This window comes from Pelobates fuscus, chromosome 5, assembly GCF_036172605.1.
Source record: "Pelobates fuscus isolate aPelFus1 chromosome 5, aPelFus1.pri, whole genome shotgun sequence".
NCBI lineage: Eukaryota > Metazoa > Chordata > Amphibia > Anura > Pelobatidae > Pelobates > Pelobates fuscus.
In genome coordinates, this window is record NC_086321.1 from 370,296,000 (window position 1) to 370,315,913 (window position 19,914).

Sequence of the window (19,914 nt, forward strand, 5' to 3'; positions counted from 1 at the left end):
TGTTAGTAATATTATCACTCGTAGTTCCCGGGTATCAATATTAATGCTATCCCGTGTTAGTAATATTATTACTCGTAGTTCCCGGGTATTAATATTAATGCTGTTCCGTGTTAGTAATATTATTACTCGTAGTTCCCAGGTATTAATATTAATGCTGTCCCGTGTTAGTAATATTATTACTCTAGTTCCTGGGTATTAATATTAATGCTTTTCCGTGTTAGTAATATTATTACTTGTAGTTCCCGGGTATTAATATTAATGCTGTTCCGTGTTAGTAATATTATTACTCGTAGTTCCCGGGTATTAATATTAATGCTGTCCCGTGTTAGTAATATTATTACTCGTAGTTCCCGGGTATTAATATTAATGCTGTCCCGTGTTAATAATATTATTACTCGTAGTTCCGGGTATCAATATTAATGCTATCCCTTGTTAGTAATATTATTACTCGTAGTTCCCGGGTATTAATATTAATGCTATCCCGTGTTAGTAATATTATCACTCGTAGTTCCCGGGTATCAATATTAATGCTATCCCGTGTTAGTAATCGTATCACTCGTAGTTCCCGGGTATTAATATTAATGCTATCCCGTGTTAGTAATATTATTACTCGTAGTTCCCGGGTATTAATATTAATGCTATCCCTTGTTAGTAATATTATTACTCGTAGTTCCCGGGTATTAATATTAATGCTGTTCCATGTTAGTAATATTATTACTCGTAGTTCCCAGGTATCAATATTAATGCTGTCCCGTGTTAGTAATATTATTGCTCGTAGTTCCCAGGTATCAATATTAATGCTATCCCATGTTAGTAATATTAATACTCGTAGTTCCCGGGTATCAATATTAATGCTATCCCATGTTAGTAATATTATTACTCGTAGTTCCCAGGTATCAATATTAATGCTATCCCATGTTAGTAATATTATTACTCGTAGTTCCCGGGTATCAATATTAATGCTGTCCCGTGTTAGTAATATTATTGCTCGTAGTTCCCAGGTATCAATATTAATGCTATCCCATGTTAGTAATATTAATACTCGTAGTTCCCGGGTATCAATATTAATGCTATCCCATGTTAGTAATATTATTACTCGTAGTTCCCAGGTATCAATATTAATGCTATCCCATGTTAGTAATATTATTACTCGTAGTTCCCGGGTATCAATATTAATGCTATCCCGTGTTAGTAATATTATTGCTCGTAGTTCCCAGGTATCAATATTAATGCTATCCTGTGTTAGTAATATTATCACTCGTAGTTCCCGGGTATCAATATTAATGCTATCCCATGTTAGTAATATTATTACTCGTAGTTCCCAGGTATCAATATTAATGCTATCCCATGTTAGTAATATTATTACTCGTAGTTCCCGGGTATCAATATTAATGCTATCCCGTGTTAGTAATATTATTACTCGTAGTTCCCGGGTATCAATATTAATGCTATCCCATGTTAGTAATATTATTACTCGTAGTTCCCGGGTATCAATATTAATGCTATCCCGTGTTAGTAATATTATTGCTCGTAGTTCCCAGGTATCAATATTAATGCTATCCCGTGTTAGTAATATTATTGCTCGTAGTTCCCAGGTATCAATATTTTTTTCCTGGAACCAAAACCCTACAGCACAGTGTAGTGGTTATGGTGTTTAGCATGTTCTTTTAATAAATATACATCCAGTAGGACAGTGCTTGTTTCAGTGGGGCCCCGCAATATACCTTTTCCTAGAATCTAAGTACACAATGTGGGTGCTATACAGATAATATGTTGTATTCTGTGTTCACCAATACATGTTTGGATTTAGCCCTTCATTGTATAACCCGTGGATCAAACGTAGATTATACGGTGAGGGACTGGGGATCTCTGTTTCCCGGAGCTAATAACTCGGTGCTGTTAATCTGGAGCTAGTGATAACTCTGAGGGCCACACCACCCTGTGTAGTGGAACGATACATTTTTCTGTAAACCCCCTATTTAAATGAAAGCACCCGTAATAAGTCGTCGCTGCTTGGTAAATATTTATTATTTTGATTTCTGAGTACGACAGATGGCAAAAGGTAAATAAAAGGACAGGAAGGATTGTATTACGCAGGGACCTGTTTAATGTACGTGGAATCTTTCCATGACTGAATATTAAGTTCCTCAAATGCTTGTTTTTCTCAAAGGAAATTTGCTTCCATTCAATCCTCTGCGTCAACCGTCACTGTCACTACCTACCCTGACATTTCATTTAGAACTCGAAGTTTATAGACATAACTGGATTCAGGGGAAGGGAATATTTTGAAAGAGAGATTATCATGGTTATTCACTAACGTGAGAAGTTAAAGAGAATTTCAAATTTTAGGTAAAAATAGTCAAATTGAAAAAATACTCTAAGTCGGCTCTGCTTTCCTTTTCGCTGTTCTGGCCTTAAATTTGAAATTCACTTTGTATTAACCTTGAATTATCACATTAGTTAATAACCCTGTAAACAGTATTGTAATGAGCCGTTCTACATAATTAAGGCACAATCGTATTTGACTCCTTATCAGATTTCATATTAGTCTATTTATGGGGGGAGGTCAGGCTCCATGTTTATAGTTTAGGGGATCACAATTGTAGTTGCCGGCTTTCAGGATGCATTCAGGGAGGTCAAAATTTGAGTTAGGGGCCACAGCTAGAAAGAGAGAGTGTTAAAGAGTTGGCTTTAGTGGTGTCCAGGATTGGTGTTTGGAGGGGTCTGAGGTTAAGTGGAATTAGTGGAATCAAAGTCTATGGTTAAAGGGAAACTCCAGTGCCAGGAAAACGATCAGTTTTCCTGGCACTGGAGGGTCCCTCTCCCTCCCACCCACCAATCCCCGGTTACTGAAGGGGTGAAAACCCCTTCAGTGACTTACCTGAGGCAGCGGCGATGTCCCTCGTCGCTGTCTCCTCCTTCGCGACGCTCCTCCTTGTGATTGCGTCGCCCGGTGGGCGAGACTGATCTCGCCAACCGGCCGAGGAGACCTAATGCGCATGCGCGGAAATGCCGCGCATGCGCATTACGTCTCCCCATAGGAAAGCATTGAAAAATCATTTCAATGCTTTCCTATGGGGTTTTGAGCGACGCTGGAGGTCCTCACACAGCGTGAGGATGTCCAGCGACGCTCTAGCACAGGTTTCCTGTGCTATGGACCAGGAAGTGACCTCTAGTGGCTGTCTAGTAGACAGCCACTAGAGGTGGAGTTAACCCTGCAATGTAATTATTGCAGTTTATGAAAAACTGCAATAATTACACTTGCAGGGTTAAGGGTAGTGGGAGTTGGCACCCAGACCACTCCAATGAGCAGAAGTGGTCTGGGTGCCTGGAGTGTCCCTTTAATGAATTGTTGGTTTAGGATTAGTAGTGTCCCAGGTTAAAGGGACACTATAGTCACCTGAACAACTTTAGCTTAATGTATAGAACATGCCCCTGCAGCCTCACTGCTCAATCCTCTGCCATTTAGGAGTTAAATCCCTTTGTTTATGAACACATGTCATGTGTCCTTAAGGGGTTAATTAAGATTTTCTTATCTCCTGCTATAATAATAGCTTGCTAGACCCTGCAAGAGCCTCCTGTATGTGATTAAAGTTCAATTTAGAGATTGAGATACAATTATTTAAGGTAAATTACATCTGTTTGAAAGTGAAACCAGATTTTTTTCATGCAGGCTCTGTCAATCATAGCCAGGGGAGGTGTGGCTAGGGCTGCATAAACAGAAACAAAGTGATTTAACTCCTAAATGACAGTGAATTGAGCAGTGAAATTGCAGGGGAATGATCTATACACTAAAACTGCTTTATTTAGCTAAAGTAATTTAGGTGACTATAGTGTTCCTTTAAGGTTTATGGATTCTAAGGTTAGAACTCGAATTGTCCCAGTTTAGGATTCATGGATTGTTAGGTTAGAATTGTCCCAGGTTATGGTCCATGTATTGTTAAGCCAGGGTTAGCAGGGTTTCAGGTTAGGGTTAGGCCTTAGGTTGAGGGGACCAGTCCTGCTCCCAGTTAGAAGAGGAACCCCATTCTCCCATACAGTCTTTAGTGACATGATGGTCAATAAATATGATGGATTTCCACAAATATGAGAATTAATTATTTAGTCAACTCCAAGTTATATGGAATTATTAACCATAAAATGAATTGCAAAAAGCCCAGATTTTTACAGAATAATCTACCATTATGGTATCATCTTGGAATTGCAATAGATGGCAAGCTCTTTGGTACAGTGTCATTAGGACAGCATATCCTGTAGAAAGGGAAGTTACCAGAACCATATCTGTTGAACATGCTGCAGGTTGGTACATGAAAAGGGCTGCCCTGCAGTATGTGAATTCACTACAAGAGGGAAATCAATTTCTTAATGCTGTAATCCCAAAGGATCAGCCTTGCAGCACATGACTTCTACCTACTATGGGGAAACACTTTACATGCACTGCCCATCAGCATGAATAAGAGATATTGCTAGGATAACAGAATAGATCAATTAGGAGACCATTATTACATTCACTGACCACAGCACTGCAATATTATAAAATCCTGGATATCTCAAACACTGACAGCTGTGTGGCTGGCTGAGCTTGATGGGCAGTGCAGTCAGCCATCACACAGCCTGTTCCCTGTGTCTGTAGGAGGACTCCATGCTGAGCCAGGGATCCAGGATATTTAAATATCTGTGATGTCAGCAGGGGGAGGTTTGGCTCCACCTACAGGAAGCAGCAGCACATTGAACAGTAATGGAGGAAGGTGCAAATTGGGATCAGCTGCTAGATCTACCCAGCTCTCTGCCACTTTCTGCCCTGCAGTGAGCTCGCATTGCCCACACTGGGGCACCCAGTGCTGGCAGGGGCAACATGGCCCGGGTCCTGCTGCAGCTACTGAGCTGCTTCTTGCTGCTCCATATGGTAAGTGGCTTCACTCAGAGCTTTGTCTGACCTGTGTGTAATCCCTCCCTGTACAGCATGTACCTACCTTCCATCATTACAGTGTGTACCTACCTTCCATCATTACAGTGTGTACCTACCTTCCATCATTACAGTATGTACCTACCTTCCATCATTACAGTGTGTACCTACGTAGCCATCATTGTACAGTGTGTACCTACCTGGCGTGCTTGCCATCTCCCCTTTAGAGTGTCTTCTACTTGTCACTCATTGTCCGTGGGTAACTGATTATAGTAATTATAGACTGTGCACCTACCTATACCCTCTCTGTACAGTGTGTACCTACCTATCCCCTCTCTGTACAGTGTGTACCTACCTATCCCCTCTCTGTACAGTGTGCACCTACCTATCCCCTCTCTGTACAGTGTGCACCTACCTATCCCCTCTCTGTACAGTGTGCACCTACCTATCCCCTCTCTGTACAGTGTGCACCTACCTATCCCCTCTCTGTACAGTGTGCACCTACCTATCCCCTCTCTGTACAGTGTGCACCTACCTATCCCCTCTCTGTACAGTGTGCACCTACCTATCCCCTCTCTGTACAGTGTGCACCTACCTATCCCCTCTCTGTACAGTGTGCACCTACCTATCCCCTCTCTGTACAGTGTGTACCTACCTATCCCCTCTCTGTACAGTGTGTACCTACCTATCCCCTCTCTGTACAGTGTGTACCTACCTATCCCCTCTCTGTACAGTGTGTACCTACCTATCCCCTCTCTGTACAGTGTGTACCTACCTATCCCCTCTCTGTACAGTGTGTACCTACCTATCCCCTCTCTGTACAGTGTGTACCTACCTATCCCCTCTCTGTACAGTGCTTACTTTATAAACCTTTCTACCTTCCCGCCTTATACACAGTGTAACTACTTTACATCAATATACATTGTATACTTACCTATATAGTGTGTATAGATATACAATATGCTCTTTCCATCCTCCCTGTACAATTTTTAGTTATTTTACATTGTGTACCTACCTATCCGTCACTGTACAGTGTGTACCTACCTATCCGTCACTGTACAGTGTGTACCTACCTATCCGTCACTGTACAGTGTCTCCCACCATCCATCATTTTACAGCATGTACTAGATTCCTTCTCATTCTATACAGGATGTCCCTACTTACCTGACCTTCTACATTGTGCTCCAACCTACCTCTTTTTACACAATATGTACCCGTCTGTCCTCCATCCCTCTACAGCAGCGGTGCCCAAGAGAACTACAACTCCTATGATGCTTTCCATGCCTTTTAGAATAATTTTAGGATTACAAAGCATCATGGAAGCTGTAGTTTGAAAACATCTGGTGACCTACCTTTTGTGCCCCCGTGCTGTACATGGTGTACCTCTTTAGCTGTGTGCTTGCCCAAGGTTGCACCCAGATCTGCTGCGGTTTCTGTCTCTGTGTGCATTTATTGTTGAACGCACAGGATTTGGTGATCAATATACAGAAACCATGTGTTCTCCCCGCTTATAAATGGATATATTGGAAGAAGTCACAATGGTACCCGTTGGGAGTGCAGTGCAGGTTGGTACTGAGTCCCAGATGGCATGCGTGGCGCTAGCTTGATGATCTATTCTATAAATAATAAAATATGGAACTCAATAAATTCTGCTGAATGCCTTCATTAGACTCTTCCCAGTATGAAAAGGTTATCTCACTGCCCTGGGGAAGGAAGTTCTGTTAATTTATTTTAGTTAGTTAGGGGCTGGATGAAGCTAATGTGCAACTTTTGAGAGTTAGGGACCTACTGACATCGCTTGATAAAGCAATTTTGGGTCCCAACTCGGGGATGAGGAGTCACTAAATTAGCTGCTTCTGTTCCCATCTGGATGCTATACGCGTGGGATAAGTATGGAGTACGCGGATATCCCAGTCGAAAACTGTATTATATCTGTAAATGTGCACTGCGTCTGTATTGCTGAGGCTTTTCAGAATTAAAATTAATAAGAATATTCACCCATAGAACAGAGGCATTTTGGGTCTAATTCCTATTATTTAGTAACCTGTTCATGATTTAATTACTGTTTGAAAAGTCTAGATAATGAGCAACAACTAAATACGTGAACCGTCATATGGGGAGGGTTTAGCTATAGAAGAGTGGAGACTGGCAGCTGGAGGGGTGTGGGCGCTGTGGTGTCTGGAGGGGTGTGGGCCCTGTGGAGACTGGCAGCTGGAGGAGTGTGAGCCCTGTGGAGACTGGCAGCTGTGGGCGCTGTGGCAGCTGGAGGGCTGTAGGGGCTGTGGGCGCTGTGGCAGCTGGAGGGCTGTGGGCGCTGTGGCAGCTGGAGGGCTGTGGGCGCTGTGGCAGCTGGAGGGCTGTGGGCGCTGTGGCGTCTGGCAGCTGGAGGGCTGTGGCAGCTGGAGGGCTGTGGCAGCTGGAGGGCTGTGGCGTCTGGCAGCTGGAGGGGTGCGGGCGCTGTGGAGACTGGCAGCTGGAGGGGTGCGGGCGCTGTGGAGACTGGCAGCTGTTTGAGCTAGCAGCTGGAGGGGTGTGGGCGCTGTGGAGACTGGCAGCTGGATGGGTGTGGGCGCTTTGGCTTCTGGCAGCTGGAGTGGTGTGGAGACTGGCAGCTGTTTGGACTAGCAGCTGGAGTGGTGTCGGCGCTGTGGAGACTGGCAGCTGTTTGGGCTAGCAGCTGGAGTGGTGTGGGCACTGTGGAGACTGGCAGTTGGAGGGGTGTGGGCGCTGTGGCGTCTGGCAGCTGGAGAGGTGTGGTCGCTGTGGAGACTGGCAGCTGTTTGGGCTAGCAGCTGGAGGGATGTGGGCGCTTTGGAGACTGGCAGCTGGAGGGGTGTGGGTACTGTGGCGTCTGGCAGCTGGAGGGGTGTGGGCGCTGCGTAGACTGGCAGCTGGAGGGGTGTGGGCGCTGCGTAGACTGGCAGCTGGAGGGGTGTGGGCGCTGCGTAGACTGGCAGCTGGAGGGGTGTGGGCGCTGCGTAGACTGGCAGCTGGAGGGGTGTGGGCGCTGCGTAGACTGGCAGCTGGAGGGGTGTGGGCGCTGCGTAGACTGGCAGCTGGAGGGGTGTGGGCGCTGCGTAGACTGGCAGCTGGAGTGGTGTGGGCGCTGTGGAGACTGGCATCTGTTTGGGCTAGCAGCTGGAGGGATGTGGGCGCCTTGGAGACTGGCAGCTGGAGGGGTGTGGGTACTGTGGCGTCTGGCAGCTGGAGGGGTGTGGGCGCTGTGGAGACTGGCAGCTGTTTGTGCTAGCAGCTGGAGAGGTGTGGGCGCTGCGGAGACTGGCAGCTGGAGGGGTGTGGGCGCTGCGGAGACTGGCAGCTGGAGTGGTGTGGGCGCTGCGGAGACTGGCAGCTGTTTGGGCTAGCAGCTGGAGGGATGTGGGCGCTTTGGAGACTGGCAGCTGGAGGGGTGTGGGCGCTGCGTAGACTGGCAGCTGGAGGGGTGTGGGCGCTGCGTAGACTGGCAGCTGGAGTGGTGTGGGCGCTGCGTAGACTGGCAGCTGGAGTGGTGTGGGCGCTGCGGAGACTGGCAGCTGGAGTGGTGTGGGCGCTGTGGAGACTGGCAGCTGTTTGGGCTAGCAGCTGGAGGGATGTGGGCGCTTTGGAGACTGGCAGCTGGAGGGGTGTGGGCGCTGTGGAGACTGGCAGCTGTTTGTGCTAGCAGCTGGAGGGGTGTGGGCGCTGCGGAGACTGGCAGCTGGAGGGGTGTGGGCGCTGCGGAGACTGGCAGCTGGAGGGGTGTGGGCGCTGCGGAGACTGGCAGCTGGAGTGGTGTGGGCGCTGCGGAGACTGGCAGCTGGAGGGGTGTGGGCGCTGTGGAGACTGGCAGCTGTTTGTGCTAGCAGCTGGAGTTGTGTCGGCGCTGTGGAGACTGGCAGCTGGAGGGGTGTGGAGACTGGCAGCTGGAGTGGTGTGGGCGCTGTGGAGACTGGCAGCTGTTTGTGCTAGCAGCTGGAGTTGTGTCGGCGCTGTGGAGACTGGCAGCTGGAGGGGTGTGGAGACTGGCAGCTGGAGTGGTGTTGGCGCTGTGGAGACTAGCAGCTTTTATGTATATTGGGGAGGGAGAAATCTCACACAAGTCGCTTATGTAGAGATTTATTCATACTCTGCTTTTTGAAACCCATTTGTTTGACTAATCCATGTTCATATGTCTGTACTGTATATAAAATGATATAACATCCCTTGTATCCACTGGAAGACGAGCCATGTTCCTAATAGCGGACTAACTTACTATGTTCTCATGCTCAATGTAGTTTCAACCAATGGTCTTAGACTCCCGACATGTGCTCCCACTCTCCAATAAATGTCCCAGTTTGATTTTGTTTTTTTGTCTTCTTGGCTTCTGTACCTTTTGTCATCTCCCCACTAGTTATATTTAAACCTGTTTAAACCCGTGAACACGAGATTAAATTTCAAAATCGTTCAACAGATACAATAGAATGAAATGTAAGCCAAGAATTATGGACAATATAATGACGTACAACGCATACTGCACATGTAGAAACAACAGAGTGAAATGCAGAGGGAGGAGTATCATTGTATGGGATTGTATCTGTAAAATTTAACTTTTATAAAAAGGTCACTCTATACACCAAAATAAGCCATGCCAATGTGACCACACCATTCAATTTAGGTGCTTTTATTTATTTTAAGGGAAACATGAATACTTTTTGTTTTTATAGAGAAATGATACAAAGAGTTCCTCTAATTCCAATTCTTTTACTCGTTATGTATCACTGCTCTCCGGCTGTTTCTATACTGTGAGATTTATCTTGTTTGTGTTAATGTGTACGTCCTGATTCATGCTGTCTGAGCCCTAGTATATCGCGCATGGCATTCTCTCCAAATAGATCTGCTAACGGTGAATTCACACGGATGGTCATCGATCACAAGGCTGAAAATCACATGAACGCAAATCTGAAACGATCCCCGTGTGTGGCACGGCCTTATTTAGCTCATCTTAAATTTACATTAAGTTTCACATTTTTAGTTTCATTACCTGTTGTTTTGTTTGAAGTATCACTATTATTTCATGAGGTTTATGGTAACTCCATACCAGAGAATACATAGATGTTCTAGGCATGTAATCATGAGATGTGTTTTTTAGTTTGTTTTGCAGATCGATTTTATGTGCATTGTTTTTTAATGTGTGGTTTTATTTTACCAATTGTAATTTGTTGTTTCTGGTAGGTGATAGTTTATTTAGAGTTGCTTTTTTTTTTTTTACGGGGTAATTACATATCTGGGTGTGTTTACTTACGTTTGGGTGGGCTAATGCTATCTGTGGTCGCCTGGCGGGGATAATAATTATCCAGTTTAACTTGTTGGCTAATGGTCCGTGATCTGCGGTTGCTGTTTAGCAGATGGTGGATGACAATTTTTCCGTTGACTACCAGTTGGGTGGCTTACCTCGTTGGCTTTAGGGGATAATGTAGTTGAAAAGATTGAGGGAGCAGTGAGATCTGAGAATGATAAATTCTTTTTTTTTTTATTCGTGCAAATAATTAACAGGCAAGTTTGCTCTGCCACAATAGCTGAAGCAAACCAGACGATACACAGAAAGAAACAACACTATGGCATTGAAAGCATTGCACATTTTTTGGGTTAAGTGAACAAGATAAACATATGATATAGCTTGACATTGTAATCTGCATGGTTATTGCTTGGATCAGTTAGTGATTAATCATGCATGGCAGACATCGTTAAATAAAACAGCCTTGCTATCGACTTTGTTGTAGTCTCTTAACTTAAGTGAATGCACTGTATGTGATATTATGCAACTATAGAGATAACATTCTTAAAAGTTAACACTATACGTGTGCTATAAGTGTAGCTGACAACATGGCAACTCTTATGTTTGAATGTCGCTAAACAAGCCCCCTATATATAAAAGGTGAGATGAGATGTCCCAGTGATAAGGTTATAATCTGCAAGCTATGTATTAACCAAAAAAAGGGGAAAAAACATTATACTCGTGTGTGTATAGTGCTCGCTAGTTAGGTAGCCAATTAGCCGCTGGGACACAGGGCTGTTATGATGGTACGTTATGTCATTGTAACAAGATGGTGTCCATTGGGGACTCAGAGGTTAGATGCTCAGCCCTCTGTTTTCAGGGTGTCTCCGACTCAGCCAATGCCCCGGTTCGGGAAGCTCCCAGGACTCCCGGTAGGGTAAGCGGTACCTCTCTTTTCTTCTCTGGGGGGTTTTAGTGCTTGGTGAGTGTCCCGTTTGTTGGAGTGGTCGTTTGGGTCGCTCCTTGCGACCTTTGCTTGTTCTGAGGGCCATAGGCAGGTCTGTAATGGGAGCTTTTGTATTGGCTGTGTCCAGCTGCCCTCCACCGCTTCTCCGTTGTCTTCAGCTTTGAGTAACGCCGCTTTGTGGGTGGCCATGTAGCTGTGCCTTGCCCAGCGTGTACCTGGGTTTTGGAGCCCTGGGGCTTGCGGGGAGCCCTCCGGGTGTTTGGGCGATGTGCAGCCTCTGGTGCGTGCCCCTGCTTTTCATGCGAGGTTTGGGAGAAAGGTTTGCGCTGTAGTCACGTCCAGAAGGTACTGCAGAGTTGGTCAAAGCGCTGCCTCCATTGCTGGAGCCCTGGGTCTTCTGTAGCGTGTTCAGGACATGGCTTGGCGGACATTTTAGATGCCTCATGCGATTTGCCGCCGGACTGCAGTTCCCCCTGTGGTAGGTAAATCTGAGTCTCCAGCGGGGACCGGGATATCCCCCGCCGGTCCATAGGGGGGGGGTAGCAGGGGAACAGAAGAGCTGCAATGCGGTACCAACCCAGCGTCGGGAGATCGTCCGCCTCTCCCGGCAATCAGGCTGCTGTTCATGCTAGGCCTCAGATGCGGATCCTGGCAAACCGGCTTGGATTGCTTCGTGTGAGGTATTAAACTGTTCAGTTTAACTTCGTTTATCCGTCGGTAGCTCATTTGATCGCATTTCTGGGCTTATTTGTGTCGTTTCGTTGAGTGAAAGATTGTGCAGAGCAGGAGCTGTGTTTGTGTGCATCTGCTCAGCTCTGCATTCAGGCCCCCCCCCCCCCATGATAAATTCTTTTATTTTCCAAAGAAACTCTGCAGACTTGGCCTGAAGGCTAACTTGCTGCCGTTGGTACATAAACTTGGCAAGACGGGTTGTCTAAAGGTTTAGGCTGATTTAACAAGTTGAGAATTCTCCTGCATCAGATGATACATTCAATGAGAATTCTGTTCTGGGGTTGCACAAATAAACTTTAATTTGAAATGCTCTGCCCTGGAAAACGCGTTTCACAGACTGTTCTATAAATACAATCCATGCACTGTTGGATATGGTTACCGTCCAGCCGCGTTACGTAGATGTACTGATTGTACCCACTATCGGTAGTTCTTCTTGCTGAAAGTTAAGAACCTGCTACTTGATCGGCTGATATCAAACCACTTCAATTAGAGTTTGAAAAACCTTGAACAATGGTGCCCGTTGTTACTGGGAAATGATCTGCAATTCTACCAGCTAGGAGTGATTAGATCTGCTCTGAGTTTAAATGAGCGTACTGTTTATAGGGCAGGCCTAGGTGTGACCTACACATCCCCTCCCCCCCCCCCCCATGGAGTCCCTAGATCCCAGTCACAGGTAGATGTGTCAGCCACTTATAGAGTTTTATGTTGTTTTACTCTATTGGTAGTGAGTCTGTCACTAGTTATGGATGGATGTTCTGGGCTGGGAATACTATATTGATTGGAATCTCTCACCAGTTATATGCTCCCTTTGTAGTAGCTTAGTACTTAGCAGGGCCAACTATAGAGCAACTGTTTGCCCGTTCTCAGTGTCAACCATCTAATTGTTTCGAAGGTGACTACTCCCTAGTTAATTTGGGACAGTTCGTCCACATCAAATGCATTTTAACCTACACCTTGACAAATAAACTGTCCAGGATTTACCTATGCAATCTTATTTATTGAATAGAAGATTGATTTGTCTGGATATGAACAAACCGCTCGAAACAAATGTTTGCCCAAGTCTATCATTTGTTGGTGTGTGTGTGATTTTTTTTTTTTTTTTTAAATCAATAACAATATAAGGTACAGATCCAGATTGTCTCCCGTTAGCCATTAAATGGGCTGCGGTACTTATAAACAGCTCTGTCTCTTTCCCGGAGTCTTTACTTATTGTGCAAAGACCCCCCATAGTGCAGTGACCCCAGCGGCTATCAGAAGTAAGTTATACTTCAGTAAATCTTTTCCCTATGGGTTCCGCCATCATCTTTCTTAATGCTTTACCTGCCGGGAGAGCATGTCGGTTCATAACTCAGATTACTGTGGGAGCGTCCATATATCCCGTATCGTGATCTACTGACAAAACCTGACGGCAGAAGTTCCACTTTTTGTCAAGCTTTTTTTTTTTTTTTTTTTTTTAACTTTAGACTTTGCCCCAAAGCAAAGAAGTCCCTCTTGACTGCATTGGAATCTCAATACAATTCCCAAGCAGTCAATATGAACATTTCATAAACATTTTATCTTCATGGAATACTTTCTAAATCATTTTCTGTTCTGGAACGGAAGGTTACATTCTACTTGTAACAAAACAAGCAGATTTTGCAGAGATCACATAATGTCTTGTCTGCTTTTTGGGGGTCTTATTTCTCCCGGGCGAAGATCGGATTTCCCAGTAAAAATAAACCTGGTCCTTAATAATCCTGAAATGATTGCGTTTGCCACAAGACATTGTTTTTGTGTGTTTGGCATGGAGTTATACTGCAGAACTAGCCCCATGTAATCTAGTAATAGTCCCGCTGTTTACAATATAATCACAGGGCAGCCTTGTCCCTTTTATGTACTTACTAAATGTAAGAACATTAAAGGAGCCAGCAGCATGTGCTGTATCTGATAATGGCAGTTAATTCAATTGTGTTTTAAATAGAAGTGTCAATATTTAGAATTCTCAGTACTGTGAATTGTAAACGCATTTCTCGGCTTATTGATTAAAGAGCGAGCGGGTTTTGCAAATGGATTATCCTAGTGCCATATTAGTCTTTAGCATCACTGATATATAAATCAATAGTTTGGGGGACATGGGGTGCAGTTGGTCCCAGGTGTAATAGATCTGCCCTCTCAGTGGCCGCCTGCAGGCCCTCTTATGTTAAATACAGATATAATATGCTGCGTTATTAATCTTTACTCTGCTGTACATGGTTGAAGAGACAGGGCCTTAATGATTTCTCTCGAGCTTAACATGAGGTCCTAGGGACCCTGCCTATCTGACCCAGAAGTGGTTTTGCTTAGACTTGTGCAAAAAACATAATTCGGACCGGTTGGTCTTGATCAAATTCCTTTTAATCCACACCAAGGCAATTGATTAGTATTGGATTTACCTGCAGGGTCTCATTCGGTTAATAAGACTCCACAGGTAAATTCTGGACAAATCAATTTGTTCAGGTGTGGATTAAAAGAAATTTGATCCGGATAAACCGGTCCTAATTTTTGCACAAAGTCTAGTTTTGATGGCAAAAGACCGGTCTCTTTATTTTTTCCTAGTTACAAGGTTTATTGTTTTTAACTTGATTTTCATTCTCTAGTACTGCTCATATATATATATCGTTTCAGTTTGAAATTATTCTATATATTTAAGATGTTCCCCTGTAAAAGCTCAGATGGGGGGGCTATTTGTGTGCTGCTGTGTGCTTTCTCCCTGAAGTGACATAATGCAAACTGCTTGGAAATGAACTGGTTAAAAAAAATCTGTCAAGTCTTTGATGCAACAGATCTGCTGTGCCAGGCAGTGTGGGTTCTGCTGAGTGGCACCATGCCAGTTATTGTACCTCGGTTTATGCAATATTTCATTACCATTTTGTCTTTAGTCCTTTTCGTGTCTCAACTAATCATACAGCTCTCTGTCCGTTATTACTGCAAATTAGTCTTTCTGTGACCCAGATTCGTTTAGGGCTTGGAATAATTCAAATAGTTTTTTGTTTGTTTTTGCCTTACCACAAGGGGGTGCTGTTTTCACGATGGGTAAACGGTTAACTTCCACTGGCATGTGTTGACGGTAATTACTTTTCATTCAGTTGGGAGCTTTAATACAAAGGGCAGATTTTACAGGATGTTGTTTAAACATTAAATATAATTATCATGTAATATTGTAACGAGAACTACATGTCTAGAAATCCAAGAATTAAAACCTGCTCAGATTTTAAATCTTGCTTTAAAATCTGTTGTTTCTTTTGTTGTTGTTTATCGTGTTTAATGGTTGATAAATTACCTTGTCTTATATTAGCTGACTATATCTGCAGGCTCTGTATACCAAGCAGGTCCTGTCCCCCCCAGCCATGATAACTTGTCATTCTATGAGCAGGCAATGCAACATGGTAGTTGTACGGCTCCTGGGGCCTACCCGTTAACCACCCCCTGCTGTACACTGTATGTAATCATTGCCCTTTCCAGATTAGTATCTGGGCTGTTTCTCAACCTGCTTACTCTTCTTAGAAATAAAGGGAAGCGAGCCAACTCTGTGTCCGGAAATATCAGATCCTGCAAGATTAAAGTACAAACTCTGTTTTAAAGTGCCAGAAATGCACAGTTAACCCCTTAATGACTGATCCTGGCCGTTACCCCAAACGGTTGTTTTTAATCATTATTTACTTGGTGCTGGTCTGTTTAACACCTGTCAGTCTTCCTGTGTGTACACTTCATTCCCATCCTGTGCATGAATGGAAAGAGTGGCAGGCGTTAAACGGACCTGGGCCTTGTATTTGGATGGAGTTGACAGCTCGCATTTAGTGGGTAAATGCTGTGATAGTAAATATCAGTGAATGAGTTAACCCTTCTAATGCCAGGAGCGCCTGACCTTGGATTGTTAGCTCCTTAATGTCTGCTCCTTGCAGACTATAACAGACCTCCTGTACCTTGGCTGAGGACCTCCGTCTGTGTCCTCACCGCTAACAGGGGACTATGGAGCACTTCAGACCCTGTCACTGAAGCTGCACTGGGATCTCTGGGGGACCTTTTTCCTCTGGACACAGCTACAGTGGTTATAGTTCTTTTTCCTTAGAATCTTTATCTCATGTACAGCTGCAGTGATTATAGTCCTTTCCCCCAACACGTTAGTTGAGACTGAATGTAGGGAGTAGAATAAACACATTTTATTGAACACCCAGCACTCTATATATACACACAGTACAAATGTGGATTCTGAGCCCCCAAATCCTCTTCCCACAAACCATACATCTCTAGGTAGCTCGCTCCCTAATGTCCAAATAGCACCCGGATTGGAGGTACCCACCCCATGCGACTGTTCCACCAGGTCGCTGCCATCCTCCGATCCGGCAGAGTCCTGGTACAGGGTCTGTTGTTTGTAGGGAGGAGGGTAGCCAGTGGCACAGGGGCCTCCGTCACACAGACTAAGCTACAAATTCTGCATTAATGCTTCTAGTGCTTGACTCCCTTTGTGTCCCTGGACCCATAACTTTCGCAAACTGATTGTCGGCACGGAGGATTCAATTTATGGAGACCAATTCGTATGTCATTGCATCCTGGGTAAAGCTACTTTCCACCAGCTGCGTTGCCATGGTTTCCCATACATCTGATAAAATGTGCCAAAATGATGATGGATTTTTACAAACTGAATTAATAATACACTTTTTTTTATTGTTCCTGCCCTGTGACAATAAAGGGTTAATGCTCGCTGTCAGTCTGAACGCAGCGCCCTCGCAGCCTGCAGCGGCTGTTTGGATCCCTCGGCCCAAGGTAAATGTTGCAGGTGCAGCGGTTATTTCTGCCTCGGCTTGTTTACACAGTGTGATAACTGAGCTTCTGTTTCTGGGAAATAAACCACATGTCGCTTTGTGGCTTTCAGGAGAACTTTTGTCGCTGTTTGTGGCACAAGAGAAACCCAGACAATCCGTTAGACTCTGTTTTTATTTGTTTTGTCCTCACCAAGAGCTTCGAAAAAGTCAAGAAACCCAGAATCCTGTCTGGGTCGCTTCCAGCTGTGCTAAGAAAAAAAAAAAAAAAAAAATATATATATATATATATATATATCTATGTCCTGACGAAAGCTTGAGGGGATCAAGCTGAAACGTTGACACCTTTGATGTTTTAGTGAGAAAAATAAAAGTTACATTTTATTAAGTCCCTGGAGTGCTATCTTTGAATTGTTCGTTATCTATATATATATATATATATATCTATATATATATATATATATATATCTCTATATATCTATCTCCAACCCATTCATGCCAGAGATTCAAAACAAATACAGATTAACTCCGTATGATGTACTATGCCGGGGCGATAAGGTAAATCACTCTGAAGCACCCACCATGGTTTGTAAGCCTAGAGATTGGAAAAATAACATGGGACTGTCCCTTTAAGGATTCATTCCTACTCGAAATCACCAAAACATTATGTAACCGCAAGACTTTATAGGGCTGTCTGCTCTGTGAGTGGGATGTTCTATGCCGTCCGAGGGTCTGTAGGTAACAGATTGTGATGCTGACAGATATGACATTGGTCATTATTGGTTGACGGTTGTAACTCTGGTCAGTCCTCATCATAGGCATCTCGCGCCCTCTCACAAAACCCAGAATCACACATTCTCCATTTTTTATTTTATTTTTTGTTTTCTTCCTTAACTTCAAGTGTTACATTTGTGGGATTGTGAACCTAGACAGAACATGTAATTAGTCTAACACATCATGCTCTTTCTATACATTAATTAGATCTGGAATACCACAATAACAAGAGGTTAATTATCAGTAGATCTTGTTGGTCTACCCCAACACACCTTCTGATTCTTGCGGATGTAATGCATGACTTTACTTTGTGTCCATCTCTGCTCCATTGTATTAAAAGTAGAACGCTGTCAGATCTCAATATAAATGTCTTTGATATTTCTACATAAGGTTTGCCGTCATTCCCAGGGCCCCACTGATTCCATTATCTTTCCATTCCAGGATGGCGGGAGCTGCAGTACGGTGTCTCTGCCAGAAACGTTACTCTTTGTGTCCACGTTGGACGGCAGTCTTCACGCTGTCAGTAAGAGAACGGGCTCAATCAAGTGGACATTAAAAGAAGGTAATTCAGCCTCTCTCTATCTCAGGGGTTGAGGACAAGATGTTGCCCAACCCGTTTGCATAATATCTTTGTAATTCAATAAATGTGGTAGCACTTGTTGCACAGCTTACTAAAGCGCTTCACTCCTTTTTTCATTTCTGATTTTGTGTGCCATAGTGTGGATGGATAGTGTGGAGACTCTGTTGATTACTGTATTGTTTAAAATGTTTGTTGGTACCTCGGTAGCCTGGGCCTCATGTCTAGTATATGGTATCTCAGGGATAGGCAACCTTCAGCAGTTCAGATGTTGTCGACTATATCTCCCCTGATCTTTTCGAGCAATATGGGTGATGTAGTCCACAATATCTTGAAGGCACAAGGTTGCCAACAATGGCTCTGTTTGGTTCTTTAGCCAGCAGTTAGATTCAGGATACGTCCGAATCCCTCTCTGTCTCTCTTGAATGCCCTGCCTGCTTCCCTCTGCTTACCTGCCTTTCTCTGAATTAGATAAATTCTTCTCACTTTCTGTCTATAACATTTTAAAGTTTTGCAAACTGAACCTGCATCATCTTTCCACAAACCGCAGGAAAATATGGTTTCCCATCCTATGTTCATCGATTCAGGGAGGGTTTTTTTTTTTTTTTTTTTTTTTTATTTCTCCCATGGTGGAGGTGAAATTCATGGCTGCACCTGCCAGCGAGTTATTCTGCTGTATGAGTTGTAGTCGGGTCACTGTAACCCTGACATTGAAATATTATTTCTGTCGTGGCTTTTGGCCATTTCTGATTTTATCTCATGTGATACGGAGCAATATATCAATAAAACGACCCCACCTGAAGACAGGTTAGTGGTCAACTAGCTCTGCAAACAATCAGGTCAGGGGTTAAGGACCCAACCTGTAAACAGCCGGTGAAGATTGATCCTACCCTCTGGGAGCTCCACAGGGCCAGTCCTTGCTCTCTGTTCCCAGCAGAAGAGCTCTCACACAATAAAGGGCGTCTTCCCATGTCTGTGACTTTTAAATATTTAAATGTGAATGGTCTTTATGTGTGTTAATTAGGGAAATGCTAATCCCCTGGGCTGAATTTCATGCAGTTTGTTGCACTGCATCCATCACACAATGCTTCATTTTTCCAGAACATTGTATTAATTAACTCTGCGTGCACCCCTAAACTACCGTCCTGTTCCAACCACTGCCCATGATGCGCAATCTGTGATGGAATCTTCGCGATGCTTTGGGGGTTTATGCAGGTTCAGACGTGGCCGCATTTCTGTGTCCTTGCAGCAAACTGGCTGTGTTCATGGTGGGCCTGGCTGTGGGTAGAACCGGGGTAATAGTGGATGGCTGGGTGTTGTTAATACGGCTGTGAGCCAGGGTTTGCAGTGAGGGGCTGGTGTATTCTATAGACAGGCAGCAGGATTTCTGCTATCTTGCATCATTTCACCTCGTGTGTTCAGCCAAGGCTGAAAGGTAAACATTTGTTCCCTGCTCTACCAAGCAGACCTGTCCAGTGTCTCTAACCGGGTGCAGATTAGGACAAAGTGAAAACACCAGTGTTATGCAGTGTGAGCAAATCCGTTTATCTTATTAACTATTTGTGCTCCTGAGTGTGCAATAAAATCTGCCAAGTCACGTTCGCACAATGATGGCACATTTTGTTATGACAGACCTATCGCTGTAAGCCTGGCTGAGCATTGTAGGAGTGGGTAGTAAATACAGTTAAATGAACAAAATCAAAAATACAGTTTTAAACTTTACAATGCTACTTAAAATCGCCTATCTCAGAAACAAATATGGGGGTTAAGTTTCACCAGCGGCCGTATGGTGGGACTACGTCACAGCACCCAACATCGCTGGGTCCCACACCAACGTTACAACTTTAGGTTTACATGCCAATTTGCAATACTTACAGCTTCAACCACTTCTAGAGACTCCCCAATGTATGAATTCATGTGGTCACCAGAGTGGGTAGTCTCTGCTAG

General features: G+C 44.2%; 1 protein-coding gene across 2 annotated transcripts in view; it reads left to right on the top strand.

Moving 5' to 3' along the window:
* Positions 1-4,714: 4,714 nt before the first annotated feature.
* ERN1 (endoplasmic reticulum to nucleus signaling 1) overlaps positions 4,715-19,914 on the top strand; it is a 39,741-nt gene continuing 24,541 nt past the window's right edge. For both annotated transcript variants that reach the window (XM_063456160.1, XM_063456161.1), the window contains exons 1-2: positions 4,715-4,906; positions 17,832-17,952. In XM_063456160.1, coding sequence (XP_063312230.1) covers positions 4,856-4,906; positions 17,832-17,952 — 172 coding nt within the window. In that variant the 5' untranslated portion in view covers positions 4,715-4,855. The remainder of the gene's footprint in view (positions 4,907-17,831; positions 17,953-19,914) is intronic.